At 37.7% G+C, this 25,711-nt stretch overlaps 2 protein-coding genes across 2 annotated transcripts; both read right to left on the reverse strand.

Annotated features, from left to right (window-relative positions):
* Window positions 1–1,873: 1,873 nt before the first annotated feature.
* On the reverse strand, window positions 1,874–10,839 carry LOC117434032 (uncharacterized). Its single transcript, XM_034056545.3, has 9 exons — window positions 10,576–10,839; window positions 7,857–7,920; window positions 6,851–7,464; window positions 6,154–6,204; window positions 5,369–5,695; window positions 4,953–4,991; window positions 4,612–4,656; window positions 3,876–3,951; window positions 1,874–2,810 (listed from the first exon to the last, which is right to left on the reverse strand). The coding sequence occupies exons 1-9, from the start codon at window positions 10,595–10,597 to the stop codon at window positions 2,648–2,650; spliced, it is 1,401 nt and encodes a 466-aa protein (XP_033912436.3). The 5' UTR covers window positions 10,598–10,839; the 3' UTR covers window positions 1,874–2,647.
* Window positions 10,840–13,498: 2,659 nt separating this feature from the next.
* On the reverse strand, window positions 13,499–25,384 carry LOC117434033 (uncharacterized). Its single transcript, XM_059009218.1, has 10 exons — window positions 25,294–25,384; window positions 24,420–24,606; window positions 20,740–20,803; window positions 18,662–19,221; window positions 17,487–17,537; window positions 16,376–16,702; window positions 15,957–15,995; window positions 15,616–15,660; window positions 15,062–15,137; window positions 13,499–14,695 (listed from the first exon to the last, which is right to left on the reverse strand). The coding sequence occupies exons 2-10, from the start codon at window positions 24,430–24,432 to the stop codon at window positions 14,581–14,583; spliced, it is 1,290 nt and encodes a 429-aa protein (XP_058865201.1). The 5' UTR covers window positions 24,433–24,606; window positions 25,294–25,384; the 3' UTR covers window positions 13,499–14,580.
* Between the last annotated feature and the right edge of the window lie 327 nt (window positions 25,385–25,711).

Here is a 25,711-nt window from a genome sequence, read left to right on the forward strand (position 1 = left end):
GATAACTTGGCTTGTAAAGCGCAGGGAGTTACTGTAAGGCATATTAAAAAAAAAAAAAAAAAATGAGGAGAGAGCTGGGAGGACGTTCAGGATAAGGAGCTGTTCGTGTTTGGATGCCAGGCTGGGAAGTCGGAGCGGAGGGTGGGGTTTTTCAGAAACTGCTACTTTGTGTGTGAAGTTTATGAACTGTAGCGTATACTGGTGGTTCTGCCCACGGTTCTGTGCTGGGTTGGCTCGGTTTTTTTTAACCATTAAATACTTGTGTGGGTTAAGAAACAGAACGTCCGGAAGCGTTTAGCAGAAGTAACCTCACCAGTGCGCGTGACCCGCAGCATGCCCAGGCATGTTTCTGCACAGAGGGAGCTGGAAATGAATTGAAGTGTTTCAAATAAAACCGCAAATGCTGCCTTCAGTGTTTACCAGAGCAGTCATCCTTAAGAGAAACTAGTACAATTATTTGACAAAGGATGTTGCAGCTGCGGCCCAATGTTTTGTACCACCTTATGGAATTAACTAATTTTGCTTTGTTAAGGCGAGTGCAACCTGCTGGATAATGTTGCGTTAACAGTGAATTACACACCGCATTGTAGTTTTCCATGTAAATGAGAAAAGTGACGACATCTAACATGAAATACTGCTGTTCTACATTATGGGTTCCTATAGACACTTGCGATATCATTTTGTAGTTTCTTTGATTACATGATGTTGAATGAAATATCGCAATTATGTTCATATATATATATATATATATATATATATATATATATATATATATATATATATATATATATATATATATATATAAATTGTCTCAATCCTAAAATTCTAGGTGATGCAAAACCATTGGCCATAGCTGTACTTGTAAGGGATGTAGCAGCCTTCTTTAAAGAACATCCTAATTAAAATAATATATGATATCGGCAGCGACTCCTGAACTTTGAGAAGCTTTGGACAATTGGCATTCAGATTAGAGACATTCAAAGAGCAACATTTGCCATAGGAAGCATCTCGAATTCTGCGCCTTCATTTCTGGGAGTTGGGAGAAAGGGTTGAGTTCTTACCACAGAATCCATAGCGGTAGAGTGGTGGTCTTCTTCTAAAAGACCCCCTCGACTAGCCAGTAGGTCCAGTGTGCAGTGGGCTTATTTACATTGGTCTTGTCTGTCTCTTGTTTTAAAGCCTGTTCTGTTGATCTCTACCTTACTCCTCACCCCTTCCACTTGCATGCTGTAATTTCCTCAAATCTCTCCCTATTAACCCAAGAAGAGGGATCCCAAATCTTTGGCAGGAACTTTTTTTTTTTGGAATGCTTGGATTCCGCTTGGATTTCCAGTGGCAACTGCATTCCAACCTTCCTCTCTATTCAGATACCCGAAATACAACCAGGGACTAGATTCAAATGCACCGCATCAGGAAATGGCTGTAGGTGGCAGCTTTGGCTCACAGGAAGAATCTGCACCTTTAATGTAGTCTTTGCCAGTACTTTGTGGAAATGGAGGTTTCCTGGTCTTGGTTAACCAAGGCTATGCTTGCTCTGTGTGTTTTAAACAAGGGGCTCTTCCCACACCTGCCATGCTGCCTTGATTAGGGTTATTGTGAGCTTTTGAACTCGGGACGGTATTCTCAAGACTGGTGCAGTTGCAGGGAGAGGAACCAGGACTATTGAAGATTGGAAGTGCAATGCAAGGGTACGTCCCAATTTGACTCCAATGGGTGACATACTGTACAGACCTCCATATATCCCCAGTAAATGAAAGTGTGGCTTATGCATGGACAGATAGGCAGACACCCCTTATATCTCAGAGTCTGATAAGTTATTGTGAATGGAGAGCGTCACAGCCAAGGCTGGGGAATGTGAGGAAGCAGAGTGAGGCGCTGTTGCAAGCTTTTATTTGACAACACACCAAAGAAAAAGGCCCAAGGGCCAAAAAAAAAAAAAGAAAAAAAAACGTTTTAACAAAACACTTCTCAGGCTGAGCATTTGCCTTCAGAGTTTTGAACAAATTGAATTTTAGTGAGGATGCTATTAGACACCCCAGCGAGCCGGGCGTTACAGTAATCAATCCTGGAGAAAACAAAAGCATGAACCAGTTTTTCAGCTGCAGGTAGAGAAAGCATGGGATGCAGTCTGACAATATTTCTAAGGTGAAAAAAAGAAACCTTGACAGTGTTCAGCACATGCGATTCAAAAGTTAACCCAGGATCAAAAATCACACCAAAATTTTTCATCTTAGATCTGAACTCAAGCATGGTTCCATCAACAGACAGATTTAAAGCATTGGTTTTTCCTAGCTGGCAGGGAGTACCTTAAAACATGATTATTCTTAAAACAATCACTGCATTCAATATAAATGTATAAACCCGCTCTCTATATAGCTCTTTGAAAATGACAGCAGATTTACACGTTACAACAAACTAAACATAGAACACACTATTTAATTTAAAGTTCACACAATCAAAGCTGTTGCATGGACAAAGGATTTAGCAGGAATCTATTTTAAAATAAAATAAATTAATAGACATGCAATGGAGAATGTCAAGGCATTTAGACAACCATTAATCAATGAACTAGCAATCATAAAATGCGATTAAAATCAACTACTCTAGATTTCACTTAGTAATTACTGTGCAATATGTGCAATATGAGCTACACGGCGACAGGCCGGTTCTCAGCAGACCCTTCAGCATCTCGGCTTGCTATTGGTTGATATCCATTCCCAGTCGCAGCCACCTGGCCATCCTCAGCCGATCTGCTACAGGCATCCACTTGATCTAATTCAATCGTGTTTTGCTCTCCATCTTTCCTGCATCTATTGAGAGAACGACACCAGATAACTTAGGAGATGTTCACCATTCCAAACCACTTGTGCTGGTTCTTAATCTTTTATTATACAGCTGTGGCTAAAAGTTTAGCATTTTTTTAGGATTGAGACCTAATTAAAAAAAAAAAATTTTAAAAACTATATGAACATAATTTAGATCTTTTATTTAACGTAGTGTAATCAAAGAAGCTGCAAAATGATATTGCAAAAAAAAAAAAAAAAAATCTACTGGAAGCCATAATAGTAGTACAGTAGTATTTCATGTTAGATTTCAAAATGTCACATTTTTTAATTTTTTGTCGGTTTTTTATTAAGTATATGGAAAACTACAAAGCAGTTTGTACTTCAAACAGCAGTGTGGCGTAGTGGTTAGGACTCTGGACTCTTGACTGGAGGGTTGTGGGTTCAATCCCTGGTAGGGGACACTGCTGCTGTACCCTTGAGCAAGGTACTTTACCTAAATTGCTCCAGTAAAAACCCAACTGTATAAATGGGTAATTGTATGTAAAAATAATGTGATATCTTGTAACAATTGTAAGTCGCCCTGGATAAGGGCGTCTGCTAAGAAATTAATAATAATAATAATAATAATAATAATAATAATAATAATATGTTAAAGTAACATTATTCAGCAGGTTTCATGTTTAAAGCAAGATTAGTTCATTCTATAGGGTGATGCAAAACCTTTGGCAACAGCTCTGGTCTTTGTTATAGGGGCCATTCAAAAAGATCTTTCTAGGCTTGTTGAATTGCCACTTTGTGCTTACACAGTTTGATATTCTTCAGATAAGATTTGATCTCGCAACACTAATAACAAAGCAAGCCAAGTGCCTTGATAAACAGTTTGTGGGGAAAGTCTAACACACTGCATGAGTATGAAAACCACAAAGTATGAAGTCAGTAGTGAATAATGAGGATAAATTGAAAGGTTTCCTGAACTGCAAACTCATACCTCAAACACTTTCAGTACACTCAAACAGGCACCTTCCAAACCGTTTGCCAACTTGACTTTGCCCAAGTAAATAAAGTATTACATTATGTTTTAACACTTACCTTTTGATCAAACAGTATCCAGCCAAAGCAAGGGCAACGAGTAATATTACACCTCCAGCGACAAAACCACAACGAACTAGAAAAAAAAAACACAAAGGTCAAAGCGTTGAGCATGCAGGCTCCTTGCACGATTGCACTGCTATCATGTCACTGTAGATGTCACTTGCTGTAATCCTAACTTGCTGCATCCTAGTTCATATTGTATTTTAGAAGTATGATTTGCAATTACTGTAAACTCTATGGTATTATATTATTTGTTTATTTAGCAGACGCCTTTATCCAAGGTGACTTACAGAGACTAGGGTGTGTGAACAATGCATCAGCTGCAGAGTCACTTACAACTACGTCTCACCCGAAAGACGGAGCACAAGGAGGTTAAGTGACTTGCTCAGGGTCACACAATGAGTCAGTGGCTGTGGTTGGATTTGAACCGGGGACCTCCTGGTTACAAGCCCTTTTCTTTAACCACTGAACCACTGTAACCCTGCACTGCCCTGTAAGACCTGTAGTCTGAGATAAAGCTGCCTGCCAAATAAATAAATAATAATAAATAATGCAAGCTCTGATATGTAACTAATAACAAGTGTGCTATTTGGCACATATACATCTCACTTGATATAAGATTGATGAGGGACCCACCACCATATCGTAGAACATGTTTTTGGTTTTAAATAAAGGGAGTTCTTTTTTCAAGTTTGTTGTTTGTCATTTAAACAGAACTTGTCTTCACACTTACGTGGGATGTTGGAACCCTCACCGAAGTTGCTTTGTGTGTTCGTATCTGTGCAACAAAAAATATCACTTTAGCGGAATGCAGTGGCATTGATTCTGTATCCAGTGTATTTGATATAGTCATCATTAGGTTAATGAATCACAAGCTGCATTTAAGAAAATTACTGCTGAACATCAAGCTTCATCACAGCTGCTCAAACCAGTTACAAAAGCTAACAAACTGTACTACAGTATCTACTGCAGTAAATTGTATTAGGTTTAAATCACACTATAGTGAGGACGCTGCAGGAGTATAGGACATTACTAGCAATTGGGAAACTACAGCATTTTGGAGAACGGACTCACCGTTGCGAGAGTCCTCATTTGTCATTTTTGAAGGGCACTCTGAAATGAGATGCAAAGTGGAGAGTTAAATATATGTTATGTGATTATTCCAAGATTCATTTTTAGAGCTGATTGAAAAGGATCATTTTTTCTTGGCATATATTTAATAAGCATGGGAAATGGTGAGTGAATCCTCAATACAGAATAAAAAAACAAGAAACTGTCAGACAGAAACTCTGAACATAAGCAACGGCACTCCATGACTAAAAGAAAGACTACCGGTTTTCTGACAGCTTTGCAACTGGGATGTGAAATTGAGCACGTGGTCTCGGTCACACAAAGCTAAAATTTCTAAAGCACTTCATTTCAGAAAACCGTCTTTCAGAAATGAATGAAAAGTGACATTTTTTTTACTGGAATATTTAGCAAGAACCTACCAGTGCTATTGACTTGCAGTCTCGTCTCCTTGGAGCCTGAGTTGTCATCTTGAGTTGTATATTCGACTGTGAATTTGCTGTTGTGCTCCAAAGTAACATTTGACACCAGAAGCAGGGCTGTTCCATTGTCCGAGTTGCAGAATAAGTAGTTTTGATCATCTGGGATGACGTATGGTCTTGGAGGACAGTTGGACACAATCTCATTTGAGTACACCTCCTTGCTTTTCCGAAGATTTCCCTTATATACAGTATAGGGTCCTTTCACAGGGCCCTCGGTATTCAAATCCAGGGCTGCAGTTTGCCCAATGCAGACCGGAGCAGGTATATCTGAAAGAAAGAGGACCGAACAATATTAAAAACATTTCCTACTCTCGCTGTCCACATGTAAAGTGGGTGGGGCTAGCAGAGTTGAAAGGGCACATACAGTCGTGTGCAGATGAATTAGAACACCTCAAGATTTGTCATTGATATCCTTTATGTACCTGCCTGCATGAAAACCTCTGAGTGTGAGAATTTCAATTTTCGCTCAGTAATCACTGATAAAGAAACAGGGACTCGTGTGTGAAAATGTTAGACCACTTTGTGCTTTAATTAGGAATTTGCACACTGCTGTAGTTACACGATTTGGACAGAATGATGTCTGGCGATTGGGATACTCCAGCCAAGGTGAAAGTCGACTCAAAGAGATTCATTTCAAGAAAACAAACCTTATGCCAAGTTTTAAAAGAGAAAAGTTATTTGTCTCATGATAATAATAATTTTAAAATAATAATATAATCACTTACTGATAGCATCGGCAGAGGGGTAAATACATAGCAGTATAAATACCAGAAAACCTGTGAAAAACAAATCAAATATAAATGTTACATACTAAGCCCTGATTCCCCCCCACCCCGCCCCCGCCCCCGCCCAGTAATATTTTTAGAAATACGAAAAAATACATTTCAATTGAATTTAGGTTCCTTTTAGAATTTCTAAATCCTCAGTGATGTTTACTTGTAATTAGGACTGACAAACAATTAAATAATCGAATCTCGATTAATCTCAATTTTGATTGCATAAAAAAGGTTGTTATTGATCAAGACCGAATAACTACAGTACACCTCATTAGTAACATTATTCATTAGTCGGTTAGCAGACGCTTATCCAAAGCGACTCACAGAGACTAGGGGGTGAACTGTGCATCAACAACTGCTGCTGCAGAGTCACTTGCAATAGGAACTTATTTGTTTTACATCTCATCTGAAGGACGGAGCACAAGGAGGTTCAGTGACTTGCTCAGGGTCACACACAGCGAGTCAGTGGCTGAGGTGGGATTAAACCTGGAACCTCCTGGTAACAAGACCCTGTCTTTAACCACTGGACCACTGAGCCTCCTTGACCTTTTTTTCTTGAAACAAACAGGAATGATTTCAAAGCTGTATCAGTTCAGTGACAGATGGACATCTGGCACAATCCCCTTTCTATGGGATAACATCTTACCTATCTTCCACCAGGGTCTCAGATCCACCAACACCTTCACACCAACAGCCCAGCAGTGAGTCGATGAAGTGATCGCTGGAGATGGTTTGTTTTTCTTCATCTTCTTGGCCTTGGATTTCTTCTGAAGATGCCTCTTTTCTTTTTTCTCCTCCTTTTTATCATCAGCAGTAGGAATCGGGCCTTGGTCCAAGCTGCAAGATACAGCAGGAACATCTCCAGAACTTGCAGTTAGGGCTCCAACATCTTCCTCACTTGGGGTGTTCTCTGTATCCAAAGTAAGGTCCCTTTCTTGGGCTGGATCTTCTAGCTGGTGGTCAGCAATGAGGTCAGGGGTGTTGGGAGAAGTTTGGATGGTATCAGTGGTGGGATTCTCAAGATCTTCAGGTCCAAGAGATGTAGCCGCAGAACATGCTAGATTGTCATCTTCTTGTTCTTCATCCGGTGTTTGCAAAGGGTAGGGCTGGTGATCAAGTATATGATGTCCTTCCTTAATGCCAGATTCTTGTATTGGTGTTTTAGGTCCATCCTTTACATCTTCTGCATCAAATTTGATAGGAACAGTTCCAACACAGGCCTCTTCAGGAACACTTGTTGCAAGAAGTTGCTCATCGCTCCTAGAAACAAAAACAAAAGGATGACAGATTTTTTTTGTACTATGTACAAACCTGTAGATCAATCACTTCCTATTGTGTTTGTGTGGATGACCACATAGCCCAGGGATGGACTCCTATTGCATAGCAGTGTGATCCATTCCTGGTTTCACTATGAGTTTAATAATACACACCTGAGCTTGCTACCTATACACAGGGGCTAATCAAGCACATATGAAAACCTGGAATGAGTGAAACTGCTATGCAATAGGTGTCTGATTTCCATCCCTGTGGCCTGACCGCTGCTACACCATCACTTTGCATAATAATGTTTTTTACATTATTATTGCACAGTTGATTTGTGGCATATAACTTTATTACTTGGTGGCTTTTAGGCCACAAGAGAGAAGACTCGCCTTATCTCTTCAGTAGTGTGATTGCCTTGATCTGTATCTGCCCCAACAGCTTGATCCAGGATATCTTTAATTAAAAAATAACACACTCAGAAAGGCTGAACAGTATAAGCACAGGGTTCTTCACATGTTTATTTAGCAGACGCCTTTATCCAAGACGACTTACAGAGACTAGGGTATGTGAAATATGCATCAGCTGCAGAGTCACTTACAAATACGTCTCACCCGAAAAACAGTGAGTTAGTGGCGGGATTTGAACCAGGGACCGCCTGGTTACAAGCCCTTTTCTTTAACCACTGGACCACACAGCCTCCTTGTATTTACCTCCTTTATATAATACATTAAGGTTCGTAATTTGAGTGATCTTCAATGGGTGAATTCTACCCTCTAGTCATAGACATTTCAAGATAGTTCACGATTAAGAATATTTATTAAAGCAGAAAAAATAGCGTTGTTACATGCAAAATGCATCATTTTCTCTAGAGTTATTACGCAACAAATGTTAAATATTTAAACGCTAAAAAAAAACAGTAAAACGCTAAATTGTAGAATATTTCGTTTTTTATGCCCACCTTTTAAGGACAGACTTCAGTGAATTAACAAACAACACATAAATAAATGTAAAAATAACAACAGGCACGTGAAATGTCCCCTTCCTGTACCGGACAGAGCGACCGGCTTTAGTAGGAATATTTCCCATCTTTGATGCAGCTGCTGGTGTCTTTTTAATTTTTATGAAGAAATCCTGCCGCACTATGCAAGGCAAACGTTTGCTGTATTTATTAATTAAATTTGTACGACAAAAAAAGTATAATTTCTTGCATTGCACTATAAATCCCTGTAAAATGTGGTTTTTATACCCGTTTTAAAATGTAGTTTTTTCCCCCCAAAGTAGCATTTTGACAGTATGTTTCTTTCCAATACTTGTGTTTCTTGTGGGTCTTAGGTATATTTCAAACAATTTTGAAAAAGTGTTGCATTACGCATTGTAAAGCGTAGGCCTGTTGCTAAATTACGGCACATCAATACCTGTTACTGAGCTCGAGAACATTACAGACAAGTGGAGTAAATAGATGTTCTGTGCTTGGAGGTGATGCCGAGACGTGTGTTTGCTTTGATATTTCACTGCATTCTAGGCTATTCTGTTTAGGTTAACATTGTGAATTTAACAGCTAGGTTAAAACTGGGAGTAGTCCTGAACAGACATCACGATATTAAAAACGCAAAAATGCATGGCCATGTCCGCCATAAATTACAGTTGACAATAAATTAGAAACAGGCCTACGTATCACAATGTGTTTTGTTTTGCACCAATTTACCGCTTTGCCAGAATTTTATTTATAAAATGACAATTAAAAAAAAACAAAAAAAAAAACAAAGAAACGACGATGCGGTTTTTTTTTCATTGTACGCTGTCTTTTCCAAGTTTATTTTATTTGAAGTGTTTATTGAGATTTAATTTGCACGTTCCTGAAGAAAAACAGAAATAAGTAAACCCCAGTAAAGGCGTTATTACTTAATGAACGTGTGTCTATGGCCGCTTTGGTTTTTTTTGTTTTTTTTACTTAATAGGCCTACAGTGTTCCATATAATTACTTTGGTTACGTTTTACAAATGAACAAATATCCGAATACTTGTCTGGATTTTGAACTAATATCCGAACATGAAAATACCATGTTCGTCCTAGCACAAAAATTAAGAAGATTCTTTGGTTTAAATGTCAACATCAGGGCTAACGAAAGAGAAATTTGTCTTTAGGATTAGAGCACGGTTTTCAAAGTTCTTTAAAAAACGGAATGTGAACTTCTGTCTGAAGGTTTCATTCCGCTCAAGAATCCCGTTATAATTTCCGCTCAACTAAATGGCACCACAGTTACAATAAAAGGCAGAATAATTCGATGAACGTTTTTTTTAAAAATTGTATTTAATATATAATTTATGTCACAACAATTTGGGATTGACTAACTGATGGGTTAGAGCAGAATACAAAACAGTAATTCTTAAAACTTTTAATTACAAGTCTTTGATGCACAGAATTTCTATTCGACAAAAATAGCAGCCTAATTCAGCATAACTCAGTATAATTATGTATGCTATTTAAAATGTTTACAAGGTCAAAAACATTAACCTCAACAGAACCACTATTACCGGAATGCAACATTTCTGGAATTGCTCGCTTCCAAACTACTTTACAAATGTCCACTGCAGCAAGGATAGTGAAAGATCTGGATTTAGGCTACTCTAAACACCGCAAAAAATTAACCAGCCGCTGGTGCTGTTAAAATGCAGCCGCGCTTAAAGGAAACCAGATCAATCGAAATCACCGTTATGAAAGGCTACAGAACGGTTCATTTTGTACTTGTACTAAAAAAAAAAAAAACAACAAAAAAAAAAACCGGAACCTGTACACAATACTGTATTTAGCCACACAGACTTAATTGTGTTGTGGTTTGTTAATTTCAACTTATAAACTCAGAACTGTGTTACATTTAACACATTTGTTTTAAGAGTGTAATAATAATAATAATAATAATAATAATAATAATAATAATAATAATAATTTTAGAGCCATGCGTTCCCTAATAGGCCTAACAATTTGCCATTTTATTTGTGAAAAGTAGAATAAAATTACTCAGACAAGTTATTCCTAATCAACTTCCATGTGCACTAATCGGAAGTAAAACAATACATTTTAAAAAAGAAACTTCTGTATGACTTTTACCGGTCATAGGCATGACAGCCATTGCTGGTGTTGCTCAGTGTTCAGGATTGAATGCAAATGTCTCCCTCTTGGATTAGACAGTATTGATATAAAATGGCTGTCTTGTATGAAGTTTTGCTTCTGTATCCGTGTTGCTCAATCAACTTTTGTTTGGATATGTTGCATCTAGCCTCCGCTCTTGTCTCTGCACAGCGCTGTACTATACTATTAGGAACGTGGCTTCCTACCGGCTCTTACAAGACACTAGGACTATATGAAGAAGGATAGGACAGTCAATCCCGTGATGCAGTTCGGTTCCCCGTTACAGGCGCCATTTGTGGAGCCCACTCCATACTGAATACGTTGCGGCGATGCTATGTTGCAGCGCCAGGATATACCGGTATTTTTTTAATAACAGTACAAAATATCGTTACTATAAAGTGACTGATTGTTATTTATGCGAATTAATGCTTAACTATCTCAAGAGACATTTTGCCAGGGCGAGCGTGACTACGTTAAAAGCATTGTGAGTGCGCCGTTAAAGTGATCGACGGGCTCCAGAAATGCGCCACTGTTTACTAACTCCGCCCACTTATGACATCATTGTCCTATCCTTCTTTATATAGGGTGCGTTCACGACACGCAGACTTTCGTCATTCTGCGCAGAATCTGCACAGAATCGGAGCAAGTAGCCAATGAATTATCAGAATCTGCGCAGAATCTGCGCAGACTTAGCAAAGTCTGCCTCTCGTGAAGTAGTAAGGAGTGCCCTAACTCTGGTGTGAATGTCATGGCAACTAAAACGGGAGCGCTAACAAAATGTCAGACTTCAGCTGTTACTGCACATAAACAAGAAACAATACAACAGTGTGTTTTACAACTTCAATTTAAACGCCTCCAACGTTTATTTACAATATTTTTCAGCAGACCCGGCCCGTATTAGAGACCGGCGTTTATATCAGATCTCTAGCTACACTTACTTCATGCGGTCATGTAGAAGCCGCTAACACACAGCCTTGTAGCAACATCGTAACAACGTACCTCATTTGAAACATTCCAGCAACTTTGTTGTAACAGTTTTGTTTTATAACAAAATAACATTGTATCGCACACCCTCAAGTATAACGCGAAAATATTATTAAAAACATTGGAAAATAAACAAGCGAAGTACGAATTTGTATTTAAAACGGAATTAGATCTACGATTGTTTATTATTATTATTATTATTATTATTATTATTATTATTATTATTATTATTATTATTATTATTATTATTAATCGTTCATTACGCTCAAGCTCCTTCTCATCTTCCACAGATCCAAAGGCAATGACAGAGGCCCGGCGTTTATTTACAATATTTGGCGCCTATTTGAGCCTGGCGATTATTTGAAATTTTACGGTGTATGGTGTGTAGGATTGTTAACTGACCTTCACATAACACTGAGTGTCTGATAGCACAACTATTGTTTTATAACAACTAACAACATTGTCTTTTAAGTGTTTTAAGTTAATAATCGCAGCCTCCAGGCTTGACAAGTTGTTGCAGGGAGGCCGCCAAATACACACTCTCCCCACACCTGCCATGCTGCCTTGATTAGGGTTATTGTGAGCTTTTGAACTCGGGACTGTATTCTCAAGACTGGCGCAGTTGCAGGAAGAGGACCCAGGACTAATGAAGATTGGAAGTGCAATGCAAGGGTACGTCCCAATTTGTCTCCAATGGGTGACATACTGTACAGACCTCCATATGTCCCCAGTAAATGAAAGTGTGGCTTATGCATGGACAGATAGGCAGACACCCCTTATATCTCAGAGTCTGATAAGTTATTGTGAATGGATAGCGTCACAGCCAAGGCTGGGGAATGTGAGGAAGCAGAGTGAGGCGCTGTTGCGAGCTTTTATTTGACAACACACCAAAGAAAATGTCCCAAGGGCCAAAACAAACAAAAAAAAAAGTTTAAACAAAACACTTCTCAGGCTGGGCATTTGCCTTCACTGACCAGCACACAGCAAAACAGGTTACCCAAACTACCTTCCCCAAACAAAGGATTTCTGCCTCCTCTGTGACTGGAGCCTAATTAATCACCAATTATTTAATTTGTTCACTCCAGCCACATTCTAACGTGGAGTTGGCAGGAAGCGATGAACTCCTTCCCTGCCATCTCAACACAACCCCTGTGCAGGGCCTCTGCCCTGTCACACTTATGTTTAATATTACCAAGTTTCACGATGACCGGATAAGCGGTTCTACCAGCATCTGTTTATATGGGTGTATTGTTCAATGTGTCTGTGATATGGCTGTTGCTGCAGTTGAATCCAGAGAGCGAATGCGTTCAGAAGCACAATGAAAATGAAACGGGTGTTTATTTATGAAGTAGTTTTGACTCCATATGAACACATGTCTTGTATTTTTCCATGGCTAGTTACTGTGTTTTTGTTTATTTCAAAAGACTGCTGTTGCCTTTTTTGTCGTTCCTTAAAGACTGGTGTGTTGTTTGCTATCAGTTCCACACTAAACTATTGTGTTTTACACAGTTTAACTTGCAGCATTGTGTTTCTGTGACATGCATGTGTAGAAAAGCTTCATGGCTGTCTTTAATTACTGCAACCACAAGGATTACCGGATCTTACAATAAAGATTTCATTAAAAACCTCAAGCGTTGTTTGTTATGGCCTAAGACCACAGTTCACTTAGCCAGTCACAAATGCCTCTTACTGCTTTCTATTTTCAATAACTCTAATAACTAATAATAACTCAACTTTGTGTAATTAATAACTAAACAGCAATAATAATAATAATAATAATAATAATAATAATAATAATAATAATAATAATAATAATAATAATAATAATAATAATTAATTCAAGGTACATGAAAATAGCTGTAAATGTACAAATAATGAAATAAAACACGCTCTAAAAATTGTATATAAAGTTTTTTTTTATTGCAGTGCACGACATTAACACAAATGTATATGTCTATTAAAAATAATTAGTAAATACAATATAAAAGCCTGCTTGCTAGTGTTAATGAGTACTTGGCATATTTCTGCGTTTAACAAATACAAATAATCAAAGCTCAAAAATGCCACAGTAGTCAAAGTGTTAAAGATAATGAAGACAGCAGTTCATGCACTGAGCAGCTCTCTATGGTGATTAAATAAACATTCAAAGCAGTTTTGTGAATGTGGAGTTTCGAGAGAAACACCTTAAAAGCAATCATGTCAGAGTTCTTCACAATTAATAGTACAGCAATAAAATAAAAGGATTATACATAAAAAATACAAGGAAATAAAACAATCATAAAAATCATAAAAATGCTTTTCTAAAAAAACAAAGTCTTTAAATTAGCTTAAAAACTCTCAGAGAAGCTGAGTCCCTGATCTCTAGTGGAATAGAGTTCCATGATTTGGGGGCATAGCAACAGAAGGTCCTGTCACCCATAGAGCGCAGGCGAGCAGGCGGGACACACAGCAGTCTGAGATCAGCAGAACAGAGATAAAAGATCTGACAGAGAAGTCTGAGTTAGCCCATGAAGATTTTAAAATTTTAAAATCAATTCTAAACCTGATAGGCAGCCACTGCAAGGCCTCCAAGACAGGAGTGATGTGATCTCTTGAGCGGGACCGAGACAAAATTCTGGCTGCAGAGTTTTGAACAAATTGAATTTTAGTGAGGATGCTATTAGACACCCCAGCGAGCCGGGCGTTACAGTAATCGATCCTGGGGAAAACAAAAGCATGAACCAGTTTTTCAGCTGCAGGTAGAGAAAGCATGGGACGCAGTCTGGCAATATTTCTAAGGTGAAAAAAAGAAACCTTGACAGTGTTCAGCACATGCGATTCAAAAGTTAACCCAGGATCGAAAATCACCCCCAGATTTTTCATCTTAGTTCTGAACTCAAGCATGGTTCCATCAACTTCTCTAGATTTCACTAACTAATTACTGAGAATACTAATCTCTGTGCAATATGAGCTACACAGCTGCAGGCCGGTTCTCAGCAGACCCTTCAGCATCTTGGCTTGCTATTGGTTGATATTCCCATTCCCAGTCGCAGCCTGCTGGCCATCCTCAGCCAATCTGCTACAGGCATCCACTTGATCTAATTCAATCATGTTTTGCTCTCCATCTTTCCTGCATCTATTGAGAGAACGACACCAGATAACTTAGGAGATGTTCACCATTCCAAACCACTTGTGCTGGTTCTTAATCTTTTATTATACAGCTCTGGCTAAAAGTTTAGCATTTTTTTAGGATTGAGACCTAATTAAAAAAATAATTTAGATCTTTTATTTAACGTAGTGTAATCAAAGAAGCTGCAAAATGATATCACAAAAAAAAAAAAAAAAAAATCTAGCGGAAACCATATTAGTAGTACAGTAGTATTTCATGTTAGATTACATTTTTTCATTTTTTGTCGGTTTTTTATTAAGTATATGGAAAACTACAAAGCCAACTTGACTTTGCCCAAGTAAATAAAGTATTATATTATGTTTTAACACTTACCTTTTGATCAAACAATATCCAGCCAAAGCAAGGGCAACGAGTAATATTACAACTCCAGCGACAAAACCACAAAGAACTAGAAAAAAAAACACAAAGGTCAAAGCGTTGAGCATGCAGGCTCCTTGCACGATTGCACTGCTATCATGTCACTGTAGATGTCACTTGCTGTAATCCTAACTTGCTGCATCCTAGTTCATATTGTATTTTAGTAGTATGATTTGCACTTACTGTAAACTCTATGGTATTATATATGAAGCTTGCATTGTAACCCTGCACTGCCCTGTAACACCTGTAGTCTGAGATAAAGCTGCCTGCCAAATAAATAATGCAAGCTCTGATAATTAACTAATAACAAGTGTGCTATTCGGTACATACACATCTAAGTAACATATTGGTGTGATTGGGATAACACCTTATTTTCACCTCAAATCACTTGATATAAGATTGATGAGGGACCCACCACCATATCGTAGAACACATTTTTGGTTTTAAATAAAGGGAGTTTTTTCAAGTTTGTTGTTTGTCATTTAAACAGAACTTGTCTTCACACTTACCTGGGATGTTGGGACCTTCACCAAGGTTGCTTTGTGTGTTCGTATCTGTGTAACAAAAAATATCACTTTAGCGGAATGCAGTGGCATTGATTCTGTATCCAGTGTATTTGATATAGCCATCATTAGGTTAATGAATCACAAGCTGCATTTAAGAAAATTACTGCTGAACATCAAGCTTCATCACAGCTGCTCAAACCAGTTATAAAAGCTAACAAACTGTACTACAGTTTCTACTGCAGTAAATTGTATTAGGTTTACATCACACTATAGTGAGGACGCTGCAGGAGTATAGTACATTACTAGCAATTGGGAAACTACAGCATTTTGGAGAACGGACTCACCGTTGCGAGAGTCCTCATTTGTCATTTTTGAAGGGCACTCTGAAATGAGATGCAAAGCGGAGAGTTAAATATATGTAATGTGATTATTCCAAGATTCATTTTTAGAGCTGATTGAAAAGGGTCATTTTTTCTTGGCATATATTTAATAAGCATGGTAAATGGTGAGTGAATCGACAATACAGAATAAAAAAAAACAAGAAACTGTCAGACAGAAACTCTGAACATAAGCAATGGCACTCCATGACTAAAAGAAAGACTACCAATTTTCTGGCAGCTTTGAAACTGAGATGTCAAATTGAGCACGTGGTTTTCGGTCACACAAAGCTAAAGTTTCTAAAGCACTTCATTTCAGAAAACCGTCTTTCAGAAATGAATGAAAAGTAACCTTTTTTTTACTGTAATATTTAGCAAGAACCTACCAGTGCTATTGACTTGCAGGCTGGTCTCCTTGGAACCTGGGCTGTCATCTTGAGTTGTATATTCGACTGTGAATTTGCTGTTGTGCGCCAAAGTAACATTTGACACCAGAAGCAGGGCTGTTCCATTGTCCGAGTTGCAGAATAAGTAGCTTTGATCATCTGGGATGACGTATGGTCTTGGAGGACAGTTGGACACAATCTCATTTGAGTACACAACCTTGCTTTTCCGAAAAATTCCCTTATATACAGCATAAGGTCCTTTCACAGGGCCCTCCGTATTCAAATCCAGGGCTGCAGTTTGTCCAATGCAGACCGGAGCAGGTATATCTGAAAGAAAGAGGACCGAACAATATTAAACACATTTCACATGGCTTAAAAAAGCTATCTGAGAGTAAATACTACAGAAATGTCATTTTAATTGTTTTTTTTAATATTTTATTGGTTCAGGGTTATGTTGGTCCAAGATTAAGTTATTAAACATTTTTATTTAAATTTTACTTTTGTGACAAGAGATTTCCTGATTCCATTCTTGTATGTAACCTTTGAACTTTGTAAACTCCGCCTACTCTCACTGTCTACATAAAGTGGGTGGGGCTAGCAGAGTTGAAAGGGCACATACAGTCGTGTGCAGATGAATTAGAACACCTCAAGATTTGTCATTGATATCCTTTATGTACCTGCCTGCATGAAAACCTCTGGGCGTGAGAATTTCAATTTTCTCTCAGTAATCACTGATATAGAAACAGGGACTCATGTGTGAAAATGTTAGACCACTTTGTGCTTTAATTAGGCATCTTAAACAACTTCTAAAGTCATCAATTAAATTAGACAGTTGCAAATTTGCCTGTCTAGATTTTCAGTTGCAGTGGTCTGATTTCATCTGCACAACAAGTCAAAACCACAGAAGCAAAGGGGTGTTCTAGTACATTTGCACACTGCTGTAGTTACACGATTTGAACAGAATGATGTCTGGCGATTGGGATACTCCAGCCAAGGTGAAAGTCAACTCAAAGAGATTCATTTCAAGAAAACAAACCTTATGCCAAGTTTTAAAGAAAAGGTCTTTGTCTCTTATGATAACAATAACACAAAAAATAATGTAATCACTTACTGATAGCATCAGCAGAGGAGTACAAACATAGCAGTAGAACTACCAGAAAACCTGTGAAAAATAAAACAAAATATAAATGTTACATACTAAGCCCTGATTTTCCCAATGTTTTAAGAAATACAAAAAAAAAAGAATTTAGGTTCCTTTTAGTATTTCGAAATCCTGAGTGATGTTTGTAAGTAGGACTGTCAAACATTTCAATAATCGAATCTCGATTAATCTCAATTTTGATTGCATGAATCCATTTAAAAAAAGCTTTGTTATTTTAATACTTGTTATGTTATGATTTTTTTTTGTTTGACAATTTCTAGTTTCATTTTTGTCGTATTCAACTTGATCCATGGACTTACTGAGTCTTTGAATTTTGAAGAGTATTTTGAAATGAACAATTTTCATTAATTTGCACCTTGCTGCCTGTTCATTAGAAGAAACAATGTTTAGCTCACAAGTTGACCCGCAGACTAGACATATTTCTGTACTACTGGACAGCAGATACATGCGACAGCAGTGTGGAGCAGTGGTTAGGGTTCTGGACTCTTGACCGGAGGGTTGTGGGTTCAATCCCCAGTGGGGGACACTGCTGTTGTACCCTTGAGCAAGGTACTTTACCTAGATTACTCCAGTAAAAACCCAACTGTATAAATGGGTAATTGTATGTAAAAATAATGTGATATCTTGTAACAATTGTAAGTCGCCCTGGATAAGGGCGTCTGCTAAGAAATAAATAATAATAATAACCATCTTACGGTCCACCGAACTGTAAGAGTTTTTTTTAAATTGAAATTGCCCATTCACAAAAAACTTGTTTTACATCAGCTATTGAACAAGAGTGAAGAACTACAGAACGTCTCATTAGTAACATTGATTCTTGAAACAAACAGGAATGATTTCAAAGCTACATCAGTTCAGTGACAGATGGACATGTGGGTAGCAGTGTGGAGTAGTGGTTAGGGCTCTGGACTCTTGACCGGAGGGTCGTGGGTTCAATCCCAGGTGGGGAACACTGCTGCTGTACCCTTTAGCAAGGTATTTTACCTAGATTGCTCCAGTAAAAACCCAACTGTATAAATGGGTAATTGTATGTAAAAATAATGTAATTGTATGTTAAAATAATGTCTGGTCATCTGCTAAGAAATAAAGAATAATAATTCCCTTTCTATGGAATAACATCTTACCTATCAACCAAGGTCTCAGATCCTCCAACACCTTCGTGATAGCACAGCAGTGAGTCGATGAAGCGATCGCTGGAGATGGTTTGTTTTTCTTCATCTTCTTGGCCTTCGATTTCTTCTGACGGCGGTTCTTTTTTTTTGTCTCCTTCTTTTTATCATCACAATCAGCAGTAGGAATCGGGTCGTGGTCCAAGCTGCAAGATACAGCAGGAACATCTCCAGAACCCAGAGTTAGGGCTCCACCATCTTCCTCACTTGGGGTGTTCTCTGTATCCAAAGCAGGGTCCCTTTCTTGGGCTGGATCTTCTAGCTGGTGGTGAGCAATGAGGTCAGGGGAGTTGGGAGCTTTGTCTGAGTGTTCTTCATCTGAGTGTACCGAAGTGCGTGCTAAAGGTTGGATTGCTGGGCTTCCGTTCATCTCATCTTGGGTAAGACAATCCAGTGTTGACAAGGGGGGAGACTGAAGATCTTTTTTCTCCAGTTGATCACTGACACAATGCTCTTCCTTAATGCCAGATTCTTGTATTGGTGTTTTGGTTCCAGAAATGCCCTCTTCAGGAATACTACAATCAGCAACAAAAGACGTCAGATTTTGATTTAATTTATTTATTTTTTTTACTCTGTACAAACCTGTAGATCAATCACTTCCTGCAGTAAAGCCCACAGGAGTTTTCACTTCACATAATAATGTCTTTGAAGTATCTGCACATTCTGAAAACAGTAAAGAGCCCAACAGAGTAAAGGGACAGTACTCTGGTTAGTTCTGCTTTAACTCAACAAAAGCTACTTCACACATGCAGGAAGTGGTATTCCCAATGATTCTTTTAAAAGCACACAGTGTATGCAAGTTAGCAGACCAATCGTTGCAATTTGTAAATATTAGGCAGCAATCATACCTCAATGCAACAGGTTGGATTGAATGAGGCAAATCAACACATGTGCTGTTCAAGCTATAAATGAACGGCCATGTTTGTTTCCTTCACTTCTCTCTCTTTCTTTCTTTCTATCGCTCTCTCCCTCTCTCTTTCTTTTTCTCTCTCTTTCTCTCTCTTTCTTTCTCTCTCTCGCCCTCTCTTTCTTTCTCTCTCTCCCTCTTTCTTTTTCTCTCTCTCTCTCTCTCCCCTCCCTCCCTCTCTCTCTTTCTCTCTCTCTTTCTCTCTCTCTAGTGGTGGTGTAGGGACATTCTTTCAAAATAGAAACCAATATTCTAATGTTTCGTTTTGAAGAACCTGGAAAAAAAACACAACAACTATGATTCATGCTTCTGTAGAGTTAATTAAAAAAAATCTTTCAGGAGTAAAAGAAAATCCAGTGTCCCGTTCAAATTAATGAAGAGGCATCATTTCTGCATTGCTTTCCATTGCTTGATGTCTTTTTTGATAATCATTTATAATTCAGTCAGGAAACTCATTATTTATTACAGTTTAGATTAGACAAAAGCAGCTGAGACATACTAGATTGAGATGAGATATAAATCCATTCCTTGCCAATCATTGGACATATTGTTTATTGAGGGACGAATTTGTTCTGGTATTGGAAGAAACTAAAATATGCTTGATGCTCACATGATTTGATCAAAGGTTAAAGTGAGTTCCCTGCAAGAACCACCACTTTGTTTTATGTTTCTTCAGTTCTAGGGGATTTTGGGGTTTCCCTCTTCCTATTCACAGTCAGAGGTCTGCAAGTCTAAATCTGAACACAAACGTCATCTTTAACAAACATTGTTCTCCTTAATTCAACACCCTGGTGCCTACTGTAGTAAAAGAGAAATACATCATTGCATTTGCAATTTTCACAGCAGTTTTCCAAGGCTTTTCCTCTCATTATAATAGTTTACCATACTTTATAATACATTTTACCACACCATACTGTGCTTTCACTATGCTTTATTACACATCGCATATGGTTTACAAAACTTTAATAAGGGTAAAACTGGCAAGAAGCTCCAGAATTAACAGGTTCCTCCAGTAGTGAAGTTGTCTTTTTACTATTTATTTTACTGTCACTGCTTTTCGGCAGTGATTACTGTACTCCTCATGTTTGACACATAACTTTTTCATTGCTTAGTGAAGATGACTCACCCTGTCTCTTCGGTTGGGTGTTTGGCATCATGTGGATTTTCCCCAACAGCTGGTGTCAGGATATCTTTAAGAAAAAAAGAAAAAATGTTTTTAGGCTAACTACAAAGCACACAGGCTTTTTCCACAATACATTACTCAATTCAAGTACTGTTATACAAATGCTTACCATCTTTCAAATGTTTTACACTCCCTGGGTCTGATTTTGATGCATTTACACACTTTATATTTTAACACATATATAGTTTCTATAGATAAGTAAGCTTTATGACATTATTGATTTGACACAAACACTTTAAGAAGACATTATGTTACTGAAGTAGACACCCGTATTTAGACATCTTGATCACTACAGAAGTATTTGCTGAGGTACAATAATTCCCAGACAAATCGTAAACAGATGTCGACACAATTGAAATTAAAACTGAGAGCCCAAGCCCTCCATGTCACACACACTGTATTATCCAAAATGCCTTCATTGTCTTCACTTTATGCAAATAAGAATATGTTTAATGCCAATATTTTGGGGGAAAAAAGGCATCTGGGACTAAGTTCAATGTAATGTAAAAGCAACGTAAAAACAGATGAGCTTAATTCATACGACGCTGTTAAATCTGTGATTTATAGTAACTGGTGTTGCCGGGAATAGTTTGCGACGGGGCTAAAAATAGAAATTATTTTAACAATGCTAAACCTAGTTTCCTGTTTGCTCCGATTCTGTTGAAATACCTACCCCCCTTTATCGAAATGCAATCTCTTATTTTATATTGTTCTATTTCAGTTGTGCTTTCCCCCTTATATTTAATTTAACGAAACCTTTCCTTTTACTATGATGGTTAATATTAAATTAGAGATGACTTTATCTCAAATGGCACGATAATATTTAGTTTAATAAAGTAAACTACATAAATTGCATCATTTATACAACTCTTTTGAAGATTTATCTAAAAAAAAAAAAAAAGAAAAAAATCGCGCTTTGACTACCGAAATGTTAAAAAAGTAGCTTTTAATTATTGCCACGTGACACATTATATATATATATATATATATATATATATATATATATATATATATATATATATATATATAATATGTAAACAGGACCGGATTAACAAAACCAACAAAATTAATCCATTTTAAAAATGCAAGCTATATCTGATCTAATACACCAACATGGAACAATCTGAACAATAATGATGACTATTTTAAACGTTTAAAAAAAAATCTATTATTTTCCATACTGTTTGGTTTGGTAAGTATGTCATACAAGTTAACTGTAAAGTGTGAGCAGAGGTAATTCTGCTACCACATCCTGTTAAAAGCAGTGTGGACACAAGAGTAAAACAAATAATCCTTTGACAAAATACAGAATACCAAAAAAAAAAAAATCCCCCCAAACAGAATATTCATTTCTCAAAAGAACACAGTTAATACTACAGGGACGAGGACACACCAATATAAAACAAAACGAAACTCTTACTGTTAAACTCAACTCCCCTAAATCCTGCTATGCAAATCACAAATTACTAAAAACACCTTAGCAATAGATGAGAACAAAAATAAATAAATAAATAAAAAACGGAGGCTTGTTGTATGAAATTGATAACTTTAACTGTGCCTTACAAAATATACAAAAAGCATATGATTGTGTCACTATCGTCTTACCGACAGGAACAAGAAAATCTTCTACACTCCTCCTCTTCATCGTATATTAATGGTCGTAACAGTGTACAAGAACAACGTTGCACGAGTTTGGATAAAAACGCCAAGTAAAAAATATCGATAATACTGCCAGGTCTGCCCCTCTGCGAGAAAGACAGTTGTGAGTTAGACAAAGAAAATCCGCGAGAAACTTAAAAAAAAAACAAAAAAAACAAAAAAAAAAAAAACAAAAAAAAAAAAAACAATAAACCCTCTGAACTATTTCGAAAGCACATAATAAAGAACACATTCAGTTTAATACAGTTTTAGGCAAAACTCTAACCACTGGGTAGCAAGAAGACATTATGGCATTTACAAACGCGCGCGCGCGCGCACACACACACACACACACACATATATGACTTAAAAGTATATAGCCCTAAGGCCAAGAAATAAAAATTAAATAAAAACCCTAAAATAAAATAAAAATCTCACCAGATTTGCACACATTGCATGACCCATTTATAGTATAGGCCCAGCTTTTATCACGACACACTTGTACTATAAAAAACCATGGAACCCTGGATATACGAAGTGTGTTCTCTGCTTTAGTTATTTTGCTTAGGTTAGCAACTCTGTAGTAATTATACACATCCATACATGTCATATAACATTATGTTGCGTTAATTAAATGCATGAAATACATTTACAAATACAGGTATACTGACTACTTTTACACTGCTGTTAATACTGAAATGCACTCACTTAGCGCACTATAGCGCACACTTCAGTGTAGGTCAGTGAAGCTCCATGCATTAACAACACTTTAGTTATAGCGCATCCTGCTTATTGCTTTCATTTGTTTGGTTATTTTAAACTGTTCGTAAAATTACGCAATGTATATTGTGTAGCTTGTGGATTATTATTATTATTATTATTATTATTATTATTATTATTATTATTATTATTTATTTACTTCTTAGCAGACGCCCTTATCAAGCAAGTACAAGTGTGACAAAATACAATTCAATAATACAGCAGATAACAGTGACAGTGATAGTTACATCAAGATATGATCTTATCTGCAGCCTACTTTAAAATATATCCAGTCGTATCTTTAAGGTTAGATTCTGCATTTTGGAGTCGATTTACTGTAGCAGTGGATCGGAACCGGCTGCAGAATTATAAGCAGAGCAGACTGGGGAAATTAAAACCGTGGAGCGAGCGGTTTGAAAGAGGAATAGACCGAGGAGGAGCTCGCAATCTCTGCCATGTACCACGACTTGAACAATCCCCTTCATTCGTTGCACCCTTGGTAGGGCTATTTTATATTTTATTAGAGCAGTGGTATGCGTTACTGAACCGCTATATACCTGTTTTGTATACGAATGGATAAAGAACCGCACCTGCATCTTCAGATAAATAACAGTACTATCAGTAATTGTTTCGATATGAAGACCGCGTTTGTGATACACCCAGTAATTCGTGCTAAAGAATTCCATCGCATAGCAGAACTCAGGTGCACTTTTGTGTAAATAATAATAATAATAATAATAATAATAATAATAATAATAATAATAACAATAATAACAATAAGTTTCACTGAGTTTCTATGCATCTAATCCGTTATCATTTTTTAATGCCGTTTAAATGTGGACCGACTCCAGGGAAAAGTCTCCAGCAAATGTCGATGCTTTTTTGTTTCCCGTAAAGGTGCGCAGATAAAGCTAAATCTACATTTGGGGAATATTTAACATGAATTTCATCTGTGCTGCATCACCAAGATGTCGCGATACGAAACGCTGTGGGTTTTTAATTTTTTTTAATATAATGTTTAACTATATATGAATAAAGATGCAGATAGCGTAACGGAAAAGAGGAAGTAAACTTCTGTAAAGCCGGCCGGTTTGATCTGGAATCATACAGAAGCAGATACGACCAAACTATTACACTATAACACCACTCCACTCTTTGCTGTTTAATACCCAACTAATGAATTTAAAAAAAAAATTAAAAGACGTTAAAACATTTCGTTTTCTTACCGATTACAGCCATCTTTGTTGCGTGTGTATATAAAATGCACTGTGATTTGCGATAGTAGTATTTGTGCAGATGTGATTAATGTTCCCCGTTGTTTTGCAGGCTCTGTTTGTATGCGTTCTGCAGCTCCACCCTCTCGTGCCTTCTCAGTCTGCAGCAGTCCAGTGTGTGTCTCGCAGGATCAGCATGCTGAGATACAGGAAGTTAGTTGTCACTTTTGTTCCCACCCACTTTCTCATACAATTCAAGTTTAACATACATCCAACAGTCTCTATATGGTCTATTTCCTAGTAATTTAAAATAATTTATTCTGCACAGTAGAGTTACTGAAAACCACACTCTGTGCTCTTCGTGCGGCTGACACACCCGCTGATCACTAACTTATACAAAGAGAAGAACGCCCCCACCCGGGGACTGAACAGTTTCCAAATGTTGGCAAGTATGTAATAATAATAAGTGTCTTCAGCGTCTGTTTTTCATAGAAGCCTGACTTGTTAGACCTATACTCCTGGCTCTCCAAACCGTCATTCATATATATATATATATATATAAAACAAACGCCACATCCCTGAGAAAGACGAGTTACTTATTTCTTAGACGACCTTACCCAGGGCGACTTACAATTGCTACAATATATCACATTATTTTTACATACAATTCCCCATTTATACAGTTGGGTTTTTACTGGAGCAATCTAGGTAAAGTATCTTGCTCAAGGGTACAGCAGCAGTGTCCCCCACCTGGGATTGAACCCACGACCCTCCGGTCAAGAGTCCAGCGCCCTAACCACTACTCCACACTGCTGCCCTGAGTTCTTGTTGACCTTCGCATAACACCGAATGTCTGATACTTAACACTAATTTTATAACAACTAACAGCATTGTCAACTGCATGCGTTAATAATCGCAGCCTCCAGGCTCAGACAAGTTGTTTGCAACGAGGCTTCGTACACACTCTCCTTGCAACGCACTCACGCAATAACAACTTCCTGTTGAGACCTGTCTTATCTTTTTACAGGTATGATATCATAGTGCTGGGCGCCACACCTAAGCAGACAGCTGAAAACCAGAGTTACTAACTCAAGGGCGTTCATTGAATTCTCATTGGACTGTTGTCATTTGAGAATTCCCAATACAAGAATTCCCCTGACACTTAACACTTTAAAAATGAACCTATATCCTCTCCCCCGCCCCCACACCGCCGCTTCTCAATTTCAACGCACTCTCAAATGGACACGCCCTTTCTTACAGGTTTACCTGTGTGGGTCATACCATCCTCTCTAGTTGGGGAGGAG

This window comes from Acipenser ruthenus, chromosome 38, assembly GCF_902713425.1.
Source record: "Acipenser ruthenus chromosome 38, fAciRut3.2 maternal haplotype, whole genome shotgun sequence".
Taxonomy (NCBI): Eukaryota; Metazoa; Chordata; class Actinopteri; order Acipenseriformes; family Acipenseridae; genus Acipenser; species Acipenser ruthenus.